This window comes from Myodes glareolus, chromosome 2 (assembly GCF_982192425.1).
Source record: "Myodes glareolus chromosome 2, mMyoGla1.1, whole genome shotgun sequence".
NCBI classification, from domain to species: Eukaryota; Metazoa; Chordata; class Mammalia; order Rodentia; family Cricetidae; genus Myodes; species Myodes glareolus.
Window position 1 is genome coordinate 79,441,991 of NC_142027.1, and position 20,494 is coordinate 79,462,484.

A 20,494-nucleotide genomic window follows, 5' to 3' on the forward strand; every position below is an offset into this window, starting at 1 on the left:
CAATCAGTTGAACAGGGTAAACAGAACTAATACACAATAACCGATTAGTGCCTCAAAAACACAAACTTAAACTGAGGAGCATTTAAATGACATAATCGAAAAAGTCCATCAGGAAACAAGAAGTAGTTTCGTCTGTCACCCAGGACAGGGTGTGCATTTAACTTCTCTATCCTTTAGTTTTTCTCCTTTGCCAGCAGACTCATTACTTTTACTTTTCTGGGAAAGGGTCTGATGTAACACAGATTGGTCTTGAACTTGCTATATAGCCAAGGATTACTTAGAACTTCTTCTAATCCTCTTCCCCACCTCCAGGGTGACAGCTCTGCATACACGCACCTGCACCCAGGGTGACAGCTCTGCATGCATGCACCTGCACCTAGGGTGATGGCTCTGCATGCATGCACTTGCATCCAGGATGACAGCTCTGTATACACGCACCTGCACCCAGGGTGACGGCTCTGCATGCACGCACCTGCACCCAGGGTGATGGCTCTGCATGCACGCACCTGTACCCAGGGTGACGGCTCTGCATGCACACACCTGTACCCAGGGTGACGGCTCTGCATGCATGCACCTATATCCAGGGGGTGACTCTGCATGAATGCAACTGTACCCAGGGTAACAGCTCTGCATGAATGCACATGCACCCAGGGTGATGACTCTGTATGCACACCTGAACACAGGGTTCTGATGTGGCGCTGGGTATTGGAACTGGGGTTTCCTGTAATCAAGGCAAACATGCTATCAACTGAGCTACACACCTATTAGTCACAATCTATATAACTACCTTCCTCACACCAAAAGATTGTTATGAATAAAAGTACTTTTAGAAAATCTTTGTTTATATATAGGGGCAAATGGTGCGGGACAATTCTGTATTCTGTCAATTATGTTTTAAATAAATGCCAATTGGCTAGTAGCCAGGCAGGAAGTATAGATGGGACAACCAGACAAGAAGTAGAGGTGGGGCAATGAGAACAGGAGAATTGTAGGAAGGAGGAAGCCCATTCCTCCCCAGTCCTGTCCAGACACTGAAGAAGTAGGATGTGACCTGCCCCTCTGGAAAAGGTACTGAGCCATGTGGCTAACATAGATAAGAATAATGGGTCAATATAAATTATAAGAGTTAATAAGAAGCCTGAGCTAATGGGCCAATCAGTTTATCATTAATATAGACCTCTGTGCAATTTCTTTGGGGCTTACTGGCTGTGGGAGCTGGGCAGGACAGAAACCCCAACAAGCAGACTCTCATGTAACAGGCAAAGTTATAGTAGACAAAAAAAAGAAGTAAATTTAAGACCAGAAAACCTTCATGAATAGTGAGAAGTTACTTAATGCTAGAAGCAGCACAATTATAAGAATCCCAGTGTAAGTCAAAGCCGAGATTTTCAAATATTAAAAGTTTCAGGGAGGTCAGTTTTGAAATACGAAATGTTTCTAAGTTACATGATGCTTGCAGAAGGAAAGGCAGACTTTTGCTATAATTTATACGGCTAAAGCTCACCATAAAGCACAATGTTCATACAGGACAGAACCCACTTTGGGATTTAGATTCATTTCTTCTAGTCTTATAGAGGTGCTTCTACATGTTTTCAGACTTTGGGATTAATATATTTAAAACACATGGAAATAGTCTACCTTGACTTTCTCAGACTGAATGTGGAAATACATACCTGAGGGCTGGGTGTGGTACACACCTTTAACCCCAGGACTGGGAGGCAGATAGGAGGAGATCTGTGAGTTCAAGGCCAGCCTGGGATACACAGTGAGACCTGTCTCAAAACACCAAGCAAACAAACAAATCCCATATACAATACTCATGTTTTCTTCCCTTTAGTACTGGGGATGAACCAGGACCTCACACAAGGCAAGCAAGGGCTCCAAAGCTGAACAACACCCTGAGTCCTAAATTCCTGTGGACAGAGCACTCTGTGGTGAGGGGGACTACTGCAGGCAGCACCCCGAATCAGACCGCTTGCCCAGAGGCCTCAGAGCTCATGGGAAGGAAGGAGCACTTGAAGAATCTTAGAAGGAGCTGTGGGGACATTCCAAAGGATAAGAGTTGAGACCAGTAGAGTCCTATCCCTATTTGACTGTGTGTGTGTTGGCGCACATGTGCATGTGAGCATTGTATCTGGGCTCAAGTGTGCATGTGTCACTACTGCACATAAAGTGAGAGAAGAAAGACTGATTGGTTTAATTCCTGCTGGCTCCCCAAGCATGTTCACAGGTTTTTCTAAAAATACAGCTTAGGGTATTTTTAGTGTTCTCTTTCTTATGAAGCTGGGAAGTTTCAAGTCTTATTGCCAAAGAAAACAGGAGAAAATGTTTCTTACAATAACTCTGGACAAAAGGCTAGCTAGAATTTACAGCTGGGCTGAGTTTTCAACTTCGAAGTATTTTTAGAATGAGCTAGAAAACTGAAATAACAACCATTACTTAGAATGCCTACATTCACTTCATTTATAGAGAATTCTCCTTTTTTTAAATTCTTAAAGTATGATAAGCTAGAAATAAGTGTCCATTGTCTCCCAGGGGCTATAAACAATAAGAAATGTGTATGCGAGCCCCCAAAGAAGCAAGGAAAGCCTATATACCCATGGGGTGACACCATGCAAGACTGACTCGAGGTTAGTTAGCAATTTAGGTAATGCCAAAACATAGGTGATATAAACCTCAGCCTCATTTACGGGTAAAATAACTGGAATCCATCAATATTCAGCCTCCCCTGCCCCTCTGAGCTCACCTGCAAGATTCTTTGTAAGATCGATGGGAGGGCAATGAACGTTGCCATACTGTTTAGAACTTGCATAGTCAAAGATTTCAGAGCTGTTGAAACAAAATATTAAGATTAGTTTTGCTTTTCTTTTTATTTAGGAGAAAGCAGTCACCTCACCTAGAAACTTTAGGCCAGTTTGGTATCTTAAAATTGACTGTTGGTCAGCTGCAAACACTATACATGTGCTAGATAAATTATACAAGGATCCCCCAGAAAGAAATGCACAGGTGGAACGGAGACTGCAGCAATGGCTTTACTGGGAAGACAACAGCAGAAAGCTACTGGGGAAGGAGACTGCACAGCAGGCTTTGCAGATAGAAAGTGGGCTGAAGAGTGGCCCCGTCAGGTATATTCTGATGGGTTTACCTTCACAGTGCCGATGAGGAGCAGCTGAGCTGGACAGCTTCTGTGGTGCCATCATTGCCTCCAACAATGGGAACCAGAGTGCCTGTGGCATCAGAGGAAACCAAACCATTAGCACAGTGTTGGCGGTTGAAATGTATGAGTACTGGCAAAAATCAGACAAAGAAGAAATTTAATGTAATTGGGGAAAGACAGTAAAAAGCATAGAGCTCAGACAGAAGAGAGCACCTTCATCTGCTGTGGGAAGCACACGTTGGATGCAGGATTATAATTCTGTTTCTATCTGGAGAGTTTGTATGCAAACCAGCCATGAGCGCATCCTATTAGGCTCTAACTAGTCACCAAAAAGGAATCACTGCCCCGCCCTGCGGCTCTTCGCCTCCACTCCTATTCTTCGGTTATTGGAAGACTTTCCTACACCAAGCATTAGGCTCTTTCCTAAACGCTACACATCTGGAGTAGAGGTTACGATGAACTCATTAACATTACCATTCTCACCAAGAGATAATCAGATTTACCAGTTACTTATTTACTTCTACTAAGGACTCCATTTAAGACCTTACACATATTTGTTTGCTCTCACAAACCTTATGTCATAGGTATCTTCGCTTGGTTTAAAGAAACTAAGTAATTTGCTGAAGGTAACACAATAATAACACTGACTCCAGGTCTTATTCTTCCAATCTTCACCACAAAAACCAAGTCAATCCATTTCAACATCTCAGTTAGGCGATTGTTTATAAATGCCTTACAGTACCTTAACAGGAAGCCCCGAGGAAGGGTCAGTGGAACAGGTAGGAGTGTGATGTCTCACAGGACACCAGTGTCTACTGCCGATGAACACAAACAGGTGCCCGCAAATAACAACACTTATTCTTTATGCAAGTTTGGCCTTTAGTTTAGGCATGTCCCCAGTCAGCTCTTATAACTTCAACTATTTATATCAATCTATGTTCTATCATGTGGTGTTACCTCTCTTCCACCTTGTACCTCCTGTTTCCTCTCCCTGTCTCCTGGTTTCTCCTGCGCTCCTCTGAGCCTGCAACTCTATCCTAGCACTTTACCCTCAGGCCCTCCACCTGCAGTTCCCTGGCTTGCTTTCCGATTATTTTAGCGATGTCTTATTTTACATGCTACACCTAATTTTTACTTTTAGTTTATCTATTTATTATGCTTAGAAATTTGATTTATAAAATTATTTAATCAAGATGGTTTTTAAAAACTTATCTTAAAAAGTTTTATTCTTGCTTCCCAAATGGTAGATGATATAAGTGAAGAGACAAAAGCCATGGGATCTATTCATACCTTAAATAGGAGAATTATTCTTCTACCAAATTTCTATATCAACCTTAAACATGGTAAACATGCTTTGAAAGGACTCTGGCAGGCCTTGCCCAACCCCTGGAATAGGATTTTCCTTGCTGATTACATTCCTAAAGCTAGTCACCAAGGTCTAGTCCCTTAGATGGCCACTTCCTTCTTCTGAGGTTGACTACCAAGGTCCAGCGACCTAAGAATTAAAGTACAGCAATCAAAAGTCCCCTTTTGCCCACCCTAATTAACATCAAAATTAAACACCTCATCCTAACACAGGGCTTCCCCTCTTACCTTTATAAACTGCCATTTGCCTACAGGCCATGCCTGTCTCTTCTCTGTCCAGAGGCATCTTTGGTCCCTCTGGGGCAAATGTCCCTTTCCCCTCTGTCCTTTGTCCCTTTTTCCTTCTCGTTTGCTGTCTTTGTCTCTTATTCCCTGCTCCTTGTCCCCTGGGGCAAATAAATCTCCTTTATTTTGAGAACTTGAGTGTTAGGGTGTCGGTTTTAAAACCAGTCCTTTCACCCTTTACTTTTTATTTCTTATTCTACTCTACTGATTTCTAAGATTTTTAGTTGGGTAAGTCTAAAAACCCACGTTAAAATAATGAATGACCCATAGTGTGATAATCCATCACCTGAGAAGATATAATTTGAATTGCTGCCTTGAGATATACAGGAAACAGTTAAGTTTTTAGGGACGTGTATGGTGTCATCACCCTTGTTAAGAGCAATCACAGGGCATGGGACAACAGCATATAAAACAGCTATTCAGTGGTGGGGGTTCTATATAGGTGCTATATTCAGCACATAGGAGCAGATATGCAGAAGTGGGGACTGTTGCAGAATATTTGTTTATACTGTGTAAGGATGTGTTACTATGATTGGCTTAATAAAGAGCTGAATGGCCAGTAGCTAGGTAGGAGGTATAGGTGGGATTTCCTGGGAGAGAGAGAACTCTGGGAAGAAGGGAGGTAGAGATATATCAACAAGACGTGGAACAAGTTGAACATATGGTACAGAGGAGAAGTAACTGAGCTATATGGCAAAACACAGATTAATAGAAGCAGGTTAATTTAAGTTATAAGAGCCAGCTGGGGACAAGACTAAACTAAAGGCCAAGCTTTCATAATTAGTAAGAAGTATGTTGGTGGCCCAAAAGAAAGCTTGCTACATTTAGCACCCAACATGGGGCACAACTACAGGAACAGAGAAGTTGCCATCTGGGTCTATGAACACTCAAGAGCAGTTGACTGCTGCATACAGGACTCCAAAACTGGGCTCAGCAACTTCCCAGAGCTGGGAAGGTAAACATGGCTCCCACTGGTAGGTACCCGTTGGCATGAGGCCAGGCTCTCAGAGAATGGGGGAGGGGCAAAGCCAGCCACCAGGGCCACTCTGCAGCAGAAGACTAGCAGTTTAAGATATGTATCCCGTGATCAGAGAACACTGCAAGTGTGTAGTTGCAGGCAATGCAAAAAGTCAGGTCCAGACCAAGAAATCCTCTGAACAGATATAATATACTTAATAAGGTGTTTAGGTGCTGAATAATAAAAATGGGGACAGATGGTCATAAAAAAATAAAGTTAAAAATAATAGAAAAGTCTTTAAGAGAGAGTAAAGTAATATTAAAAAGAATAAGCCACGAAAAGAAGGAAAATACACACGATATCTGAATCCTGTATGGTGGTACTTTGCTGACTTTGAATTTTTTAAATGTTAGTGAACAAAAACCAATTGCTGCTGAGAGACATTGGATGAGGGGAACTAATAAATTAAAACAACCTATATATGTTTAAAATGTCTTAACTTCAGAATGGAAGTCAGAAAATATGTTATTGGGGGAAAGGTTATTCCTTTTTTCCCACAGGACAAAATCTATGGATTTCTTCAAAAATTAATAAAACCCAGATTTGACTGGGGGAAACCTCCTGAAAACCTTGGCAGTAGACATAAAGAAAAACAAAAAACAAACAAAAAACCTACAAGACAGGTGATATATATTCTGATTCCTCTTCATTGGAACGGCTAAGACAAGATAAATCTTGTTGGTTAAGAGTCCTCATGACTTATTATTACATGCCATCCTTTCAGGTCAGGGACAAAGGTTTCACTTATAGTATGAACAGATTTAAAGCTAACAAATGCCATTTACATTTTCAAAGAGAAAACAAAATTATCTTTAGCTGATTTGTACATGTTGCATATTCCAGACAGATATGTATGTTACCTTTAAAAGTTTGTATGTTTTCAGGAAAAAAAGAACCAGACACCAATGAAGACAAGTAGCCCAGGTGATCCAACCTCTCAGAATATCTGTTACAATGTCCTCAAAATTCAACATCCAAGACAACTTCAAAGCTGCTAGCTGAGATGGCCCAGCCTCAATGACTACTCCCAGGACTTTGGATAAGCCCTGCACTTTCCCATTACACAGAGAGTAAACAAAAATAATAAGATAGCTCTCACAGGACTTGACCATTATCTCAATTTTCTCAGTGTCCCCTGAGGATGTCATTGTCACCAAATAACAGAAAGCAGTCTAGAACACAAAACCCAAATTCCCAAGAGGTGGGGTATGTGGTTTCTGGTCATTCAGTGGATGTTTGTCATTGTGTAGGGTTGGTTGCAAGTTGTTACCCATCATGGTCAGAAAAATACTAAGCAAGAAAGGTTAGATTTAAAGATTTCTTTCTGAAAAGAAAAAAAAAGGGGATATAGAAATGATAGAATAAAAGAGTATATTATTGAATCTATTTTTAACTAAAAAATACAACTACTAATCTTAAATATTTTATATTGGTATGAATCTTTTATATTGATATAAATTTAAGGCTATTTTTGTTATAACATGCTGTATATATGTTTCTACTCTTGTTTAAGGTATTGTAGTTATTCAGCTCATTTTAAAATGTAAAGTTCCACTCCCTAAAAGCTATTATTACAAATTGTTTAGGATAATTAAGAAATGCAGGTTAGTAGTCAGTCATCTATAACAATCAAACTTCTAGTCAAGTAGGTACGTTTTCAAGGTGAAGAAGAGATATAGTTTAGATAAATGATCTTCAACCATTTCATAGATCTACAGAATATAGCATTTACGATGTTTAAATAACATAAGGCTTCTCTGGACAGTGAGACATGTCTGCTCTTGGCAACACCAATTTATTTCAAAAAAGGATGATGAGCATAGAAGAACCTTCATATGGAGTTTGCTTTCACTGTGGCAGTGCCAGCCACTGGGCAAGAAACTGCCCTTGTCTCAGCTGCTGACAGTATGCTGTGCAAACTGGACAAGGAAGACACAAAAGAAGGCAACTGTCAAACTTTGCCAAGACAAGGTAGGACAGTTCTTCAAAATTCCCACTTCACAAAAAGTCTGTCAGATATTCTAGGCCAAAGATGAATGCCCCAACATTTCAGAGGAACCTTGGGTGACTGTCCGGGCAGCCAGCTGTTTCTGTCATTTCTATAGTTTTGGAAGTTGTTTGTTTGGCACTTCCCATCACCTCAGGAAATATTATATCCTTTTCAGCTCTTTGATGGGGTTGAAGACTAGATAGTTATAGTTTTACCATTTTCTTTGTTTCCAAATTCAAAAAAGAAACTCACAAAAGAGGTGTAAAGTTTATAAAGGTTGAAAGACATAAAAGCATAAATTATTTATTAAAGAAAATGCTTTCAGGTCTGAAAGGATATCTTTAGGTTGGTAACACAAGTTATGATAGAAAGCGGTTTCAGTGTAAAACTATGGGCTCACCAAGATGGAATTAATATTAAAGTACTTTCTCTGAATTTGTCACATACAAATGGATTGGATATTTTGAATATAATTCTTACCTGATGATTATTCTTAATGTATATAGTTTTACTGTGTTAGAGTTAAACTCTTTCCTTTTTACTCTGATAAGAAGGGGAAAATGCTGTGGAATATTTGATGGCATGGTGTGAAAGCCCCTTCTGATTGGTTTAATAAAGAGCTGAATGGCCTACAGTTAGGCAGGAGAGGATGGGCGGGACTTCTGGGAAGAGACGGCAACTCTGGGAAGAATAAGAGAAGTGGGAATTCACCGGCAAGATGCAGAGCAAATCGGACATAAATACTGAGGAGAGGCAATAAGCCATGTGGCAGAACATAGATTACTATAAACAGGTTAATTTAAGTTATAAGAGCTAGTTGGATACAAACCTAAGCTAAGTCCAAGCTTTCATAATTAATAACAATTTTCCATGTCATTATTTTGGAACTGATAGTCCAGACAAAGTTCAACTATAGAAATCATTATTTTATATTTACTTAAAACTCTGAGTATATGTGTATATATATATATATACATATATATAAAATATATATAAATATATATATATATACACACACACACACACACACACACACACATACACACACACTTGGGTTCACAATGCTCACCACTAAATCCAATAACACCCCCAGTACCAGGGACAAGAGAATACCCCTCTCTCTCTTTCTCTCTCTCTCTCTCTCTCCCTCCCTCCCTCCCTCCCTCCCCACCCCACCCACTGCCCTGGATCAGAAAGTCGCTCTCACCTACCTTTCCAGCACAATGCCTGCCTGTGTGCCACCAGGCTCCCTGACGTTTAAAAGCTTTACTTTAAAAGAGTAACTGTAGTCATGGTTTCTCCTCACAGCACTAAGGCAGAGGGAGAAACACTTTTCTCTAAGGACATAGTTACTCGTAATTGAAGGACCCCAACTCGTTTAACCACAGTTATGCCGTTCTGCAAAGGTTTTCAGATAGCAAGCTTAATTAAGGGCCTCCGGAGTTCAGGGCCTCCGGAATGCTGAGCAGATAACAAGCTCCATTAAAGGCCTCCGGAATTCAGTGCCTCCGGAATGCTGAGCGAAGATACCTGAGGTTAGAGCAAGGACAGCCTTATCTGTCTGCAAGACAGGAGATTTATGAACTGGCCATAGAAACAAAGAAAGAGAGGATTGCGAGGCCTGAGTCACGTATAAAGTGGGGCTCGTCACGAGTCAGAGGCTGTGCAATCAGACATCTGGTCGCCAGCCAGGAAGGAGGGGCAGGATAAGAGGAACAGTAAACCGCTGAGTAGTCCCCTCATTGTTATTTAGGTTAAGAATTTACCACCCTGCATCTTGCTTCTGTAAACCTCGCTTTTTGCTCTCCTATAAAAACCCCTCACCCCCAACCTGCGGTGCGCAAGTCCTCCAAGACTTTGCCGCCCCAGGTACCTGCGTATCCAATAAACCTCTTGCTGTTTGCATCCGGCTGCGTGTTTTCGACTGATCTTTGGGCATGGGGTCTCTCCCGAAGGAAGACGCCCACGGGAGTCTTTCAGTAATCTGACCACTCTCCAGCGAAAACCACACATCAAGGATATTTAGGCAGCAAAACTGGTTTTGAGGGAATATGGGAGAAGGAGGTGGATATGGCGAGGGGTGAGTGTGACCAGCATGCACGCTATGAACTCTCAAAGAACTAATTTTAGGAACTGTAAGACACAGGATGTGGCACTCACAACAAATCAATGACAGAGTGGTAAATTCAAGTATGCCCAGATAAAAGAGAAGGACCTTCATGTAAGACGTAAAATCCAATGGTTCATTTTCAATTGGTATAAGGGCCAGAAGATCTTTTTGTAACCTCTACTTGCTTTAAAAATAACAGATGAATGAGCCGATACAAACAGAATAATGGAGGGTGGGACTGCAGAACTCTGTGGTCTTAAAATTGCAGAACTAAAAAATGAACAAACAAGATGGGGAAATCTAGGCAATGGGAGTGGTACTGGGTGGGCCAGGCGGTTCGACCATCTTTGAGAGCTAAGCCAGAGGAAAAGAGAACGCTCGTACACCAGGACTGCAAGAGTGACTACTCTGAGCTCAGTGTCAGGTCCACCATCTTGCCTTAGCTGGAGCCCAACCTTCAGGTTCAAAGTGAAAATTGCTTTGAGTTCAAAACCATCCCTCAATACAACCAACCAACCAAAGGATGAAGAAAAAACAGCTCAGAAATAGAAAAATTATGGCATGCATTTTTGTGAATTCTGCAATGGCACGCCATCATGGTATAATAAAACTGAACATTAAGAATAAGCATAAAACAAAATCCTAACCTATTGCAGTTACTCAGACTTTACGTTGTTGGAAGGTTTATTAAGAGCTAATAAGTCAAAGAAACGTTTATATGCAGTTTAGAGAGTCCTCGGCTCCTAGAGAAGATCAAACACAGTATTTTTTTAGAGAAAGTGTCTCTGGTTAATGTTTCCCTAAAAGCGTATCAGCCTTGGCAAAAACCACACAGGGAGTATTTCCCAAATGGTACTAATGGCCACTTCTGAGTTACCATGTGACTCTACAGAAAGACTTTTCAAAATCCTTCTGTGCACTTTCTACAGTTTTTCTTATTTTCATGTATGAGTGTGCACATGGAGACCTTCAGTCAAACCTGAAGCATGTAGACGGCTAGTCCTCTAACAGACACCACATCCACCTGGAATTTATGTGGACTTTGAGGTCTGAACAGCCATTGTCCATGTCAAGTACTGTAACTGCTCCGACATGCCCCAGTCTCCACTACTGCATTTCTTTAAGGTATCTGTATTATTTCTCCAAAAAGATTTTAATAAGAAAAAGATAACATCTATATGTGAATATGCTTCATATGCATACTTTTTACAATCTCTGACAAAACCTAATAGAGAAATTATAAAATTATGAAGACAGAAGACATGCCAAGACATATTCTTTTTGTTTTAATAAATATAGTACATACATGTGAAAACTTAAGCTTAGCTCCCCATTTCAGAAACCCGGTGCATGCCAGATCAGGAGCACTGAGCGGCAAGCACAGAACGTGCAGCTGTGCACTGTGCTACAGCTGACACTATCAGCTGCCCCTGAGGACGGAGCCCAGGCCTCACAAAGGCGAGGCCAGTGCCTGTCACTTTACTTCTAAAGCACCAGAGGACTCGGCTCTCCGTCCCACGCTGCCTGCAGTGTCTATCTCACTGCACCAGGTGCTCATCCACACACCTCAACCACCCTGGGTTGTGCTTTGACTTCCTTCAGTCTGCCCTGTCAGCAGCAGAGCTTCCTAAGCTTGGCTGCTCACTAGAGTCAGGAACACAGCATTAGGACGTACCAACAACTGGGTCTTAGCTGCGGAGAATGTCAGTTAATTATACGGGGGTATAGCACAACTAATGAAAAAGTTCAAAGCCCCCGGGCCACCCCCATGTGTGGCCAAGGCTGAGAATCACCGTGTAACAGCCTCCCTTTCCCCTCTGCTGCACTTTAGGTCCCCTTGAGGGCTCTGCTATCTTCCTGCTCACCCGTACCCACTGTGAGCAGATGAGATGACAACCGACTACAAGTTCCACCACCTGGCGCAAACAGCCCCGCAGGGACCCAGCATTCCCACACCAGCACTCTGCATCTGAATGCATGGGCGTGAGGCCTTTGCGCACAAAAGGAGCCAGCTCCTCCAGATCCTCCTGATGGTAATGTCAAGAGCCTTATGCTCCTGGGAACACTAAGAAGTGATTAAAGCCCAAACAAATTAAATTCAGGTTGCCAAGAGGGCAGTAGAAATAGAATTAACTGCGAGTTTCCACACAGAACACATTTTTTTTAAACGCCTAAGCAGATATTAGCCTACCTCTCGTTGCTGCTGATTCAAATTCTGAGAATTTCTCTGGCAAAGAGCAATTGTCTCTACCATGGTATCTTCAACAGCCTTCAGTGGAAAAGCCTCTGTTGTATCTAGATTTGGAAAGAGGATTAATGTCACTTAAAAGATATCCTACTATGAACTCAGAGTTTCTGTGAATCACACACTTTTTTCCCTCTCTGTGTGTAGCTTTAGTTGGTTAATCTTCATTGTCAACTCAACTGAATTCAGAATCACCATGGAAACATACCCCTTGGGGTGTGTGTGTGTGTTGTGTGTGTGTGTAGGGGGGGATCCAAAGAGTTTTAACTGATGAGCTGGGGAGCCAAGTAAGTGTTGCTACCAAGAGGGCTAGAGTTCTGTGAGACCCCTGAACATGGGTGTCACTACCCTGAGGGCTAGAGTTCTAGGAGAGCCCCCCTGAACATGAGTGTCACTACCCCGAGGGCTAGAGTCCTGTGAGACCCCTGAACATGGGTGTCACTAACCCGAGGGCTAGAGTCCTAGGAGAGCCCCCCTGAACATGAGTGTCACTACCCCGAGGGCTAGAGTTCTGTGAGACCCCTAAACATGGGTGTTACTACCCCGAGGGCTAGAGTCCTGGGAGAGCCCCCCTGAACATGGGTGTCACTAACCCGAGGGCTAGAGTCCAGACTCAATAAAGCAAAACAAGCAGAATGCCTGTGCTTCTCTCTGCCTGACCCAAAGTCACATGACCAGCTGCCTCAGGCTCCTGCTGCAAAAGCCTGAGCTGCTCTTGCCTTACATTCTTCCTGCTGTGAAGGACTGTACCCTCACCTCTTTCCTCAGTCACCCTGATCAAGGACCCTGTCCCAGCACCGAGAGGTATCTAATACAGGAGCCAAGCCCAACCTACCTTACTCACCTCAGATCTGCTTCTCCCCGTCATTTCCAGAGCAGTTAGAGCCATCATCTCCAAGTTCCCTGGTCTGAGTCGTTCTCATCTTTGACACTTCTTTCTCTGTACCCCTTGTTCACTACCTGTAAGCCTGCTGTGCCCTCCCTGTCCTCAGATGGAGCATTGTATCTTCATTGCATTTCTGACCTCCTAAGCCTGCCTTTCTGTTCTCTTTCATACAAGTCCAATCAGATCACCTCTCTGTAAAGAAGCCACCAAAGACCCCCAGTCCTTAAAAGCAGACTCTGCCTGCTCTCACCTGTGCTCTCCCAGGGCTACTGGCTAGTCATGTCCACGCACTCCTGTCCTGAGCCTCGAAGCCCCCTTCCATGCTCTGTATAGTACGTCTTTCCGCAACACAGACTGAGTCACAACTAGTCCCTGAACTCTCTCAACTCCTTTGCCATTCCCACGGTATCTCTGGCACACTCTGTTCCATTTATATTACAAGCTTTATCTCCCTGTGTCTCCTTCACAAGACTAAGGCTTCAAAGGAGGGCAGGCTACCTATGGAAGCTAAACACAAGGCCATACACTCAGCAGATGTCTGGATCTCTTAGCACACTGACAACAGCAGATCTGAAGGCAGAAGGCTGTTACTAAATGGGTTATGAGACCATGAACTTTGGAAAACTGGCTTCCAAACAAGCTGCCTACAAATTACCGGAGCAATCAGGAAATGCCCTTCCTAATTTCCCTTGGCTATTCATATATTTGCAAAATTATTCTTTTAATGTTAGATTTAAGAAAAACATCACAAAATGCACCAAATATAACATAATCAAATTGATTGAGCATGTATTGACAGTTCAAAAGTAATAACTAGATTCTAGTTTGATCACTAATATGAAAAGTAAATCAAGTATTTTCATAGGTTCCAAAAAGTCATAGTGTAATAGAAGATGGTCAGGATTCAACACAAACTCTGTTACCTAGAACTTCAGGATCAAAAAGTCAGGGTAAATTATCTACAGACTTGCTGGATGAAAGAGTACTAGAAGAATGTATGGAAGAAGGGTTCAAGAAACATGTTTTCAAGAGGTGAGATAACCCATGAAGGATTCCCTCACCTTCTGCAAGAGAAATTAGACTGTCAGCAAACAGCTGACTAAAAATGGATGGAAGAGCAGAACAGATATTTTTCCAGGAAAAAAAAAATGTGAGTGATCAAAACAAATACAAAACATCTGATGCCACAGATGGAAACAAGGGATGAAGGGAGAGAGGAGTGGAGTGGAAGGCAGCCCCCCCCCACCCGACACCCATCGTGACTGAGGAGCTAGAAGGAGAGAGAAGGGGCAAGGATGGATACGTCAGTGAGAATGCAGTGCGACTGATCTCACGCACTGCAAAGGATGTGAACCGTGGCCTGGGTATGGAGAACCCTAAATACAGGGCTAAAGCACCTGTCTGGCAGGCATGAATGACGCTCTGGGTTCAACTCCCGGCACAAAGGAACTTTTGAAGTTACTGTTTTATCAAGCAATCCCACATTTGGCTTTATACCCAAGAAAAATGAAAGTGAGAACCCAAAAATACCTGCATACCAAGGATGTTCATAGCAACTATCTAGCAGACCAAAGGTGGGCCAGCCCAAGTGTCTGCTAACAGGGAAATGCACATGGTAGACACCCACACAGCGGAACACTGTGCAGCTGTAGAGGACCATTCTGACATGTTTCCCAACATTTATGAACCTTAAAGACATTACACCAAAGGAAATGAGCCAATCATAAACTCAAATGCACTAGGATTTCACTCTCATGAGTCAGACAAATTCAGAAATGAAATGCTGGAACTGGAGAGCAGAACAGAAGACAGAGTGGTGTTGGGGGAACTGCTGCCCATGAGAACAAAGGCTCTGCTGGGGTGATAAAAAAAAATTCAGCCAGATAGTGGTGATGTATATACTGCAGTATGATAATATTTATTGTTGCTAAGTCTTTGGTAGTTTTTTCTTGTTTTATAATAATTTTTAAAAATTAAAAGAAACATCAATGGACACAACAAAGCTTATATATCTGTGTCAGTCACTCCAGATTTACTGTGTGGGGTACAGTCGACAAGAAGCTCTGATCTGCTGCTGTTTGGCATAGACACCAAGTTTAAGCCTGTTAGTCATGGACCTACATGTAGTCGAACACCTTGGGGACCAGTGAAAAGATGCCATGTAGCCTCCCCTGGGGACAGATGAGCCAGAATCTTGCTGGTGAGTCACAGCCACGTAGTGATACACAGATTAATCGAAATGAGTTAAATTAAGATGTAAGAGCTAACCAGTAAGAAGCTAGAGCTAATAGACCAAGCAGTGATTTAATTAATACAGTTTCTGTGTGGTTATTTCGAGTCTCGGCAGCCGGGAACGAACGTGCAGCCTCTCCCAAGGCCTACACACAGCCAAATCACACGTATGCAGTGCAATGGGGGATGACCACGGGACAGTGAGAGGAGCCACAGTCCCGGCACAGCTGACCCCATCACGTCACAGTAGTGCATAACTTTCCATCGAGTGTCCTCGAAAACCACTAAAACTTCAATCTACTATGAAAATAAAGGGTAACTATGAAAATGGCTATGTGTAGTTATTACTAAATTAAGGCAGTATATTATATAAAAAATTTACAACATATGGTTAGTGGAGGAAAAGCATTTACATCCAAGAACTTACTTCCACCCTGCCGAGTTATCTCTTGCAGCCTGCTCTGCAGTCTCTAGAAGGTAAAAACACAGAGGTGACCAAACAGTTTATATGTCTACCCTCTACATACTTCCAGCAACAAATTTTAGAGGTGAACTCCAAAGAAACAGGTGATGAGATGGCTCAGTATCCGCCAGCAAGCCTTGAAGACCTGAGTTCCATCTCTGGGACCCACATGGTGGAAGGCGAGAAATGACCTCCACATGAACACTGTGGCTTGCGTGCGCCCACAGAGATATACGTGTAAACAAATAAACATACAATGTCTTCTGCTGTTATTCAGCACTGACTACTTATCTACATAGTTTGCAGCGTAGGAATGGCTACAAGATCAAATGTCACCAGTCTGCCCATACATGCCCCTCTGCACCACTGAGCAGCCACCACTGAGGGTAGCAATTTATCATGTTTTGGATGTGGGTGTAAAATTCTTATTGGGTCATGATACACATGGGTGAGTTGCACAGGTATTAACAAAAGGACACGACAAACTTATGCTCATAGCACAGGTCCCAGCCCCGGGTCTGACTTTCCCCAACATCCACAGTTGTAAGTACAACATTTGATAAAGTTTATTTTGAAAAATGAACATATTTGTGCAGAGTCTGCAAAGAAAATAGTGATCATCGCTACCTTTGCGTTATATTAAGAGAAAACCACTCATGCACTTTCTCAGTGTCCAATGTTTTCTTTTGTGTAATTCTTTCACGTCACATGACGTTTTTGAGATTTCATTCCTATTACATTTATCAGTGATGTTGTGTTGTGTAATATTCAGTTATGAGCAAACTGTCACTGCGTCACTCTAGTCTCTTGAAACCTGGCATATTTCTAGATTTGGGATCTTCAGGAATATGATTGTTTTATCACTCTTGTGCTAATGATTTTTGCAAGGGCTATACCATTTTACACTGTGGATCCTTTTCATGAATATAAATTACGACTTTAAAAATAGTGCCATACATAAATGTGGGGCTGTTCTCAATGAACCCCAAGATAGAACATACTTCTGTCTACAGCTTAGCTCGAAACACACGAGACAAGGACAGAATGGGGATTTCAGAGAGACAGAGTGACAATGAGCGCAGTCAAACGCTACCTCCAGCAGCAGGAGGAAGGCACCGTGAACATCCCCTTTCTTCTCCAGCAGATACGCAGTGACTTCGTGGAGCTGATACTTCTGCGTAATCTAGGAAAGGAAGAAAGCACTTCTGTAAACCTTGTTTACAGAGTACAAAGAGTACAGCACACGAAGCACACGTGACAGTCACTAACGAACCCGTGCCTTTGCAGCACGCTACTGCACAGTACAGAACGTGGAGCCTGTCCCATAGTGAACCATCTGGCAGCTCCACTTTGAACCAATTCATTCCTTTGTCTATTTTCCAAATTTGTCACACATCTGAGTGAGGTACATCCCCTGGAGAAAAGCCAACACACATAAACAAACAATATGCTATAAAGGAGACAGTGTCAGCTGTAATTCTACATAAGCATACAGAACAAAACGATGGCAAAGGTAGACACTGGCGGACTTACGGGGTTTAGTAAAAGTTAATAAACTAGGAATATCTAAATCAGTAAAAGAAGACTAAGTGTGTTGAGAGAAAAAAGGGGAAAGCACAGAAAATGGAAGCAAACGAATACTAAAGGAGGCTAAAGTGGTACAGTGAAGGGCAGGCTCCCAGATTGTCTCAGCTTCTCCACTGCTGTGAGGATACACCTGATGGATGACTTAAGGGAAAAGGGTCACTCTAGCTCACAGTTCAAAGCCACCGTCCCCCACGACGAAGAAGTTAAAACAGCAGCAGGTTGGAAGCGGCTGCTCACACCTCATTCACAATCAGGGAGCAGAGCAGTGTGAGGAACGGCTGCCGGAGCACAGCTCACTTTCTGCTTCAGAGAGTTCCCTCCGTGCCAACTAACCTACTCAAGATGGCCCCTCATCGGGGCCCAGAGGCTAGAGTACCCCTGTGGTGTCAACCTTTCATAGGTACTCAGAGGCTGGAGTATCTCACTGGTCAACCCCTCCTAGGTGCCCAGGGGCTGGAGCACCCACTTGTGCACCTAGTGGCTTCTTTCTCAGGTGACTCGAGAACTGATCAAGCTGACAATTAACTGACCATCACACAGATCAAAGGAGAAAACATCTCAATAAATGTAGAAAATCATTTGGTAAAACATGCTTTCACAGTCACACAACCAACCTGAGCAGAAATTTAAGAGATGTTATCTCTGATTATCCTATAATAAACACCATAATCACTGCAAAGTATCTGCCAGGCTCCCTTTAAATCAGAAACAGGATGGAAGGCACGCTGCTTCTATTCAATCGTGTCCCAGACACCTAAGAACAAGGCTGGGCTGTAGGAACCCCCAAACTCTTACTGTTCTTGGAAAGTGTCATTGTCATAAAATACATACAAACAACTTGAATTGAAAAAGAATTTAGCTGGTTGCTAAGTGCAGCCCAGCACAAATATGCCCCTGCATTTAAATGCCACCGCAGCAAACAGTGAGACTGCCCTTGTAGAGACAGGGCAGAGTGGTGCAAGGCTTTATAATGACAGTCTGCTCTACATATCAAGTTCTAGGTTAGCCAGGAATACACAGTAAGACTCTGTCTTGAAAAATAAAAAAAGGTCCTAAAACCTTACCAAAGACACAGAGGCATTTTAAAAGGGCAAATATTTCTGAATGTGAAGCATCAGGACCACAGAGTTGACGATGCCCTCTGCACTGGTACAATTTGCACTTCACAGTTGAAGCTCCAGGTCTCTAAAGAAATCTGGTTTTGTGGTTCCTGAGTGATGCAGGGCTGGGAAGAGGCAGGAAACTGATGGAGTACTGTCAAGACAGGGAGGGAGCATGGCTGTCTCTGGACAGTAAGCCTTCCTGTAAAGCTGCAGGGACTACCATGTGATGTGTATGTAGGGAAAGACGTCCAAGGAACAGAGGAGAACCACATATAGATCCGTGCATGTGTAGAGTTTAATCTAACACAGCATGCTGTTGAAATCAGTATGAAGGTCACCCGGTAGTCAGATTGAGGACTATCTTAAATGACATCATAGAACCTTCATCCAGCATCTGATGGAAGCAGATGCAGAGATCTACAAAGGAGCACTGGGCTAAGCTCCCAAAGTCAAAGACAGAAAGGAGTGAAAATATGAGCAAAGGGCTCAAGACCATGATGAGGATACCCACTTAAACAGCTTACCTGAGCTAATGGGAGCCCACTGACTTTGGCCTGACAGCAGGGATACCAGCATAGGACCAAACTAGGCCCTCTAAATGTGGGTGACAGTTGTATGGCTGAGGCAGACTGTGGGGCCATTGTCAGGACCAGGATTTCTCCCTACTGCTTGTATTTACTTTCTGGAACCCATTCTCTTTGGAGAGATACTTTGCTCAGGCTAGATAGTGGGAAAGGCCTTGGTCCTGCCTCAAAGCAACGTGCTAGACTTTGGTGACTTCCCATGGGAAACCTTACCCTCTCTAAGGAGTGGATGGGGGTAGGGTGAGGGAGGTGTAGGGAGCAGGAGGAGAGGAAGAAGTGGGAATTGGAATTGGAATGTAAAATGAGAAAAGATAGGTTCTTTTAAATAAATAAATAAATAAATCAGTAAGGAGGGTGTGTTAAGTAGTTTTATGTCAACTTGACACAAGCCAGAGTCATCTGAGAGGAGGGAGCCTCCACTGAAGACTAGGTTATAGGCAAGCCTGTGGGGCATTTTCTTAATTAGTGACTGATACGGGGACGGCCCAGTCCTTTGTGGGTGGTACCATTCCTGGGTTGGTGGTTCTGGGTTCTCTAAGAAAGCACACTGAGTGAGCCATGTGGAGCAAGTCAGTAAGCAGCTCCCCTCTATGGCCTCTGCATCAGCTCCTGCTTCCATATTCTTGCCCTGTTTGCGTTCCTGTCCTGACTTCCTTCAGTGATGAGGAAGAATAAGCCAAATCAACTCTTATCTCCCCAAGTTTCTTTGGTCATGGTGTCTCATCACAACAATAGAAACCCTGACTCTGACAGAGGCCAACAAAATGGTTCAGTGGGGAAAGGGGCTGCCTGAAAACTGATGGCCTCAGTTCAGTCCCCAGATGCCATGGTGGAAGGACTCTTGAAAGTTGTCCACACATGCATATGTCTCTATGTGTGTGTGTATATCTCCATATGTGTGTGTATAGATATATATATATGTGTGTGTGTGTGTAATATATACATATATATATGCATACAACACATGCATACAATGATAATACATAATTTTCTTTAAAAAATCAGTGAGGAAAGCTCATAAAATATCATCAGTAAGGTCATTTAGCATCATGTAAGGCAGACGATACAACCCTTTCTCTTGATCAGCCTACAGATGGATTAAAGTCTAAAATATAAGATGCTAAATTACAGAAACCAGAAGGGAAACCTTTTGTGTCAGGAGTGCACTAGCTTAGACTTTAGAAGAGTGAGCTGAAAGAGAAGTAGAAGCCATGCTAAAGATGCACCCAACAGGATGAAGACGCTTTTAATCCACAGCTGGTGGAGAACAAGGGATGTGGAAATCAAACCAGCTTCTACAAGTGAATGAGAAGGGCAAACACCTAGTAGGAAAATGGAACCGACGTGAATGCCTACCAGGGACACCATCGTACTATCAAAATGAAACATACTAAATACATTAAGTGGAAATGTTTCCAAACTGGTTAAAAAAAAAATTAAGACTCATTAAGGCTGTGGGGAAATGACAC

At 42.7% G+C, this 20,494-nt stretch overlaps 1 protein-coding gene across 6 annotated transcripts in view; it reads right to left on the reverse strand.

Annotated features, from left to right (window-relative positions):
• The window catches only part of Vps8 (VPS8 subunit of CORVET complex), a 212,800-nt gene that overhangs the window by 56,711 nt on the left and 135,595 nt on the right, over positions 1-20,494 (reverse strand). For all 6 annotated transcript variants that reach the window (XM_087902093.1, XM_087902102.1, XM_087902095.1 and 3 more), the window contains 5 exons: positions 16,845-16,934; positions 15,716-15,758; positions 12,117-12,220; positions 3,146-3,227; positions 2,747-2,829 (listed from right to left, as the gene is read on the reverse strand). In XM_087902093.1, the coding sequence (XP_087758219.1) occupies positions 2,747-2,829; positions 3,146-3,227; positions 12,117-12,220; positions 15,716-15,758; positions 16,845-16,934 (402 nt within the window). The remainder of the gene's footprint in view (positions 1-2,746; positions 2,830-3,145; positions 3,228-12,116; positions 12,221-15,715; positions 15,759-16,844; positions 16,935-20,494) is intronic.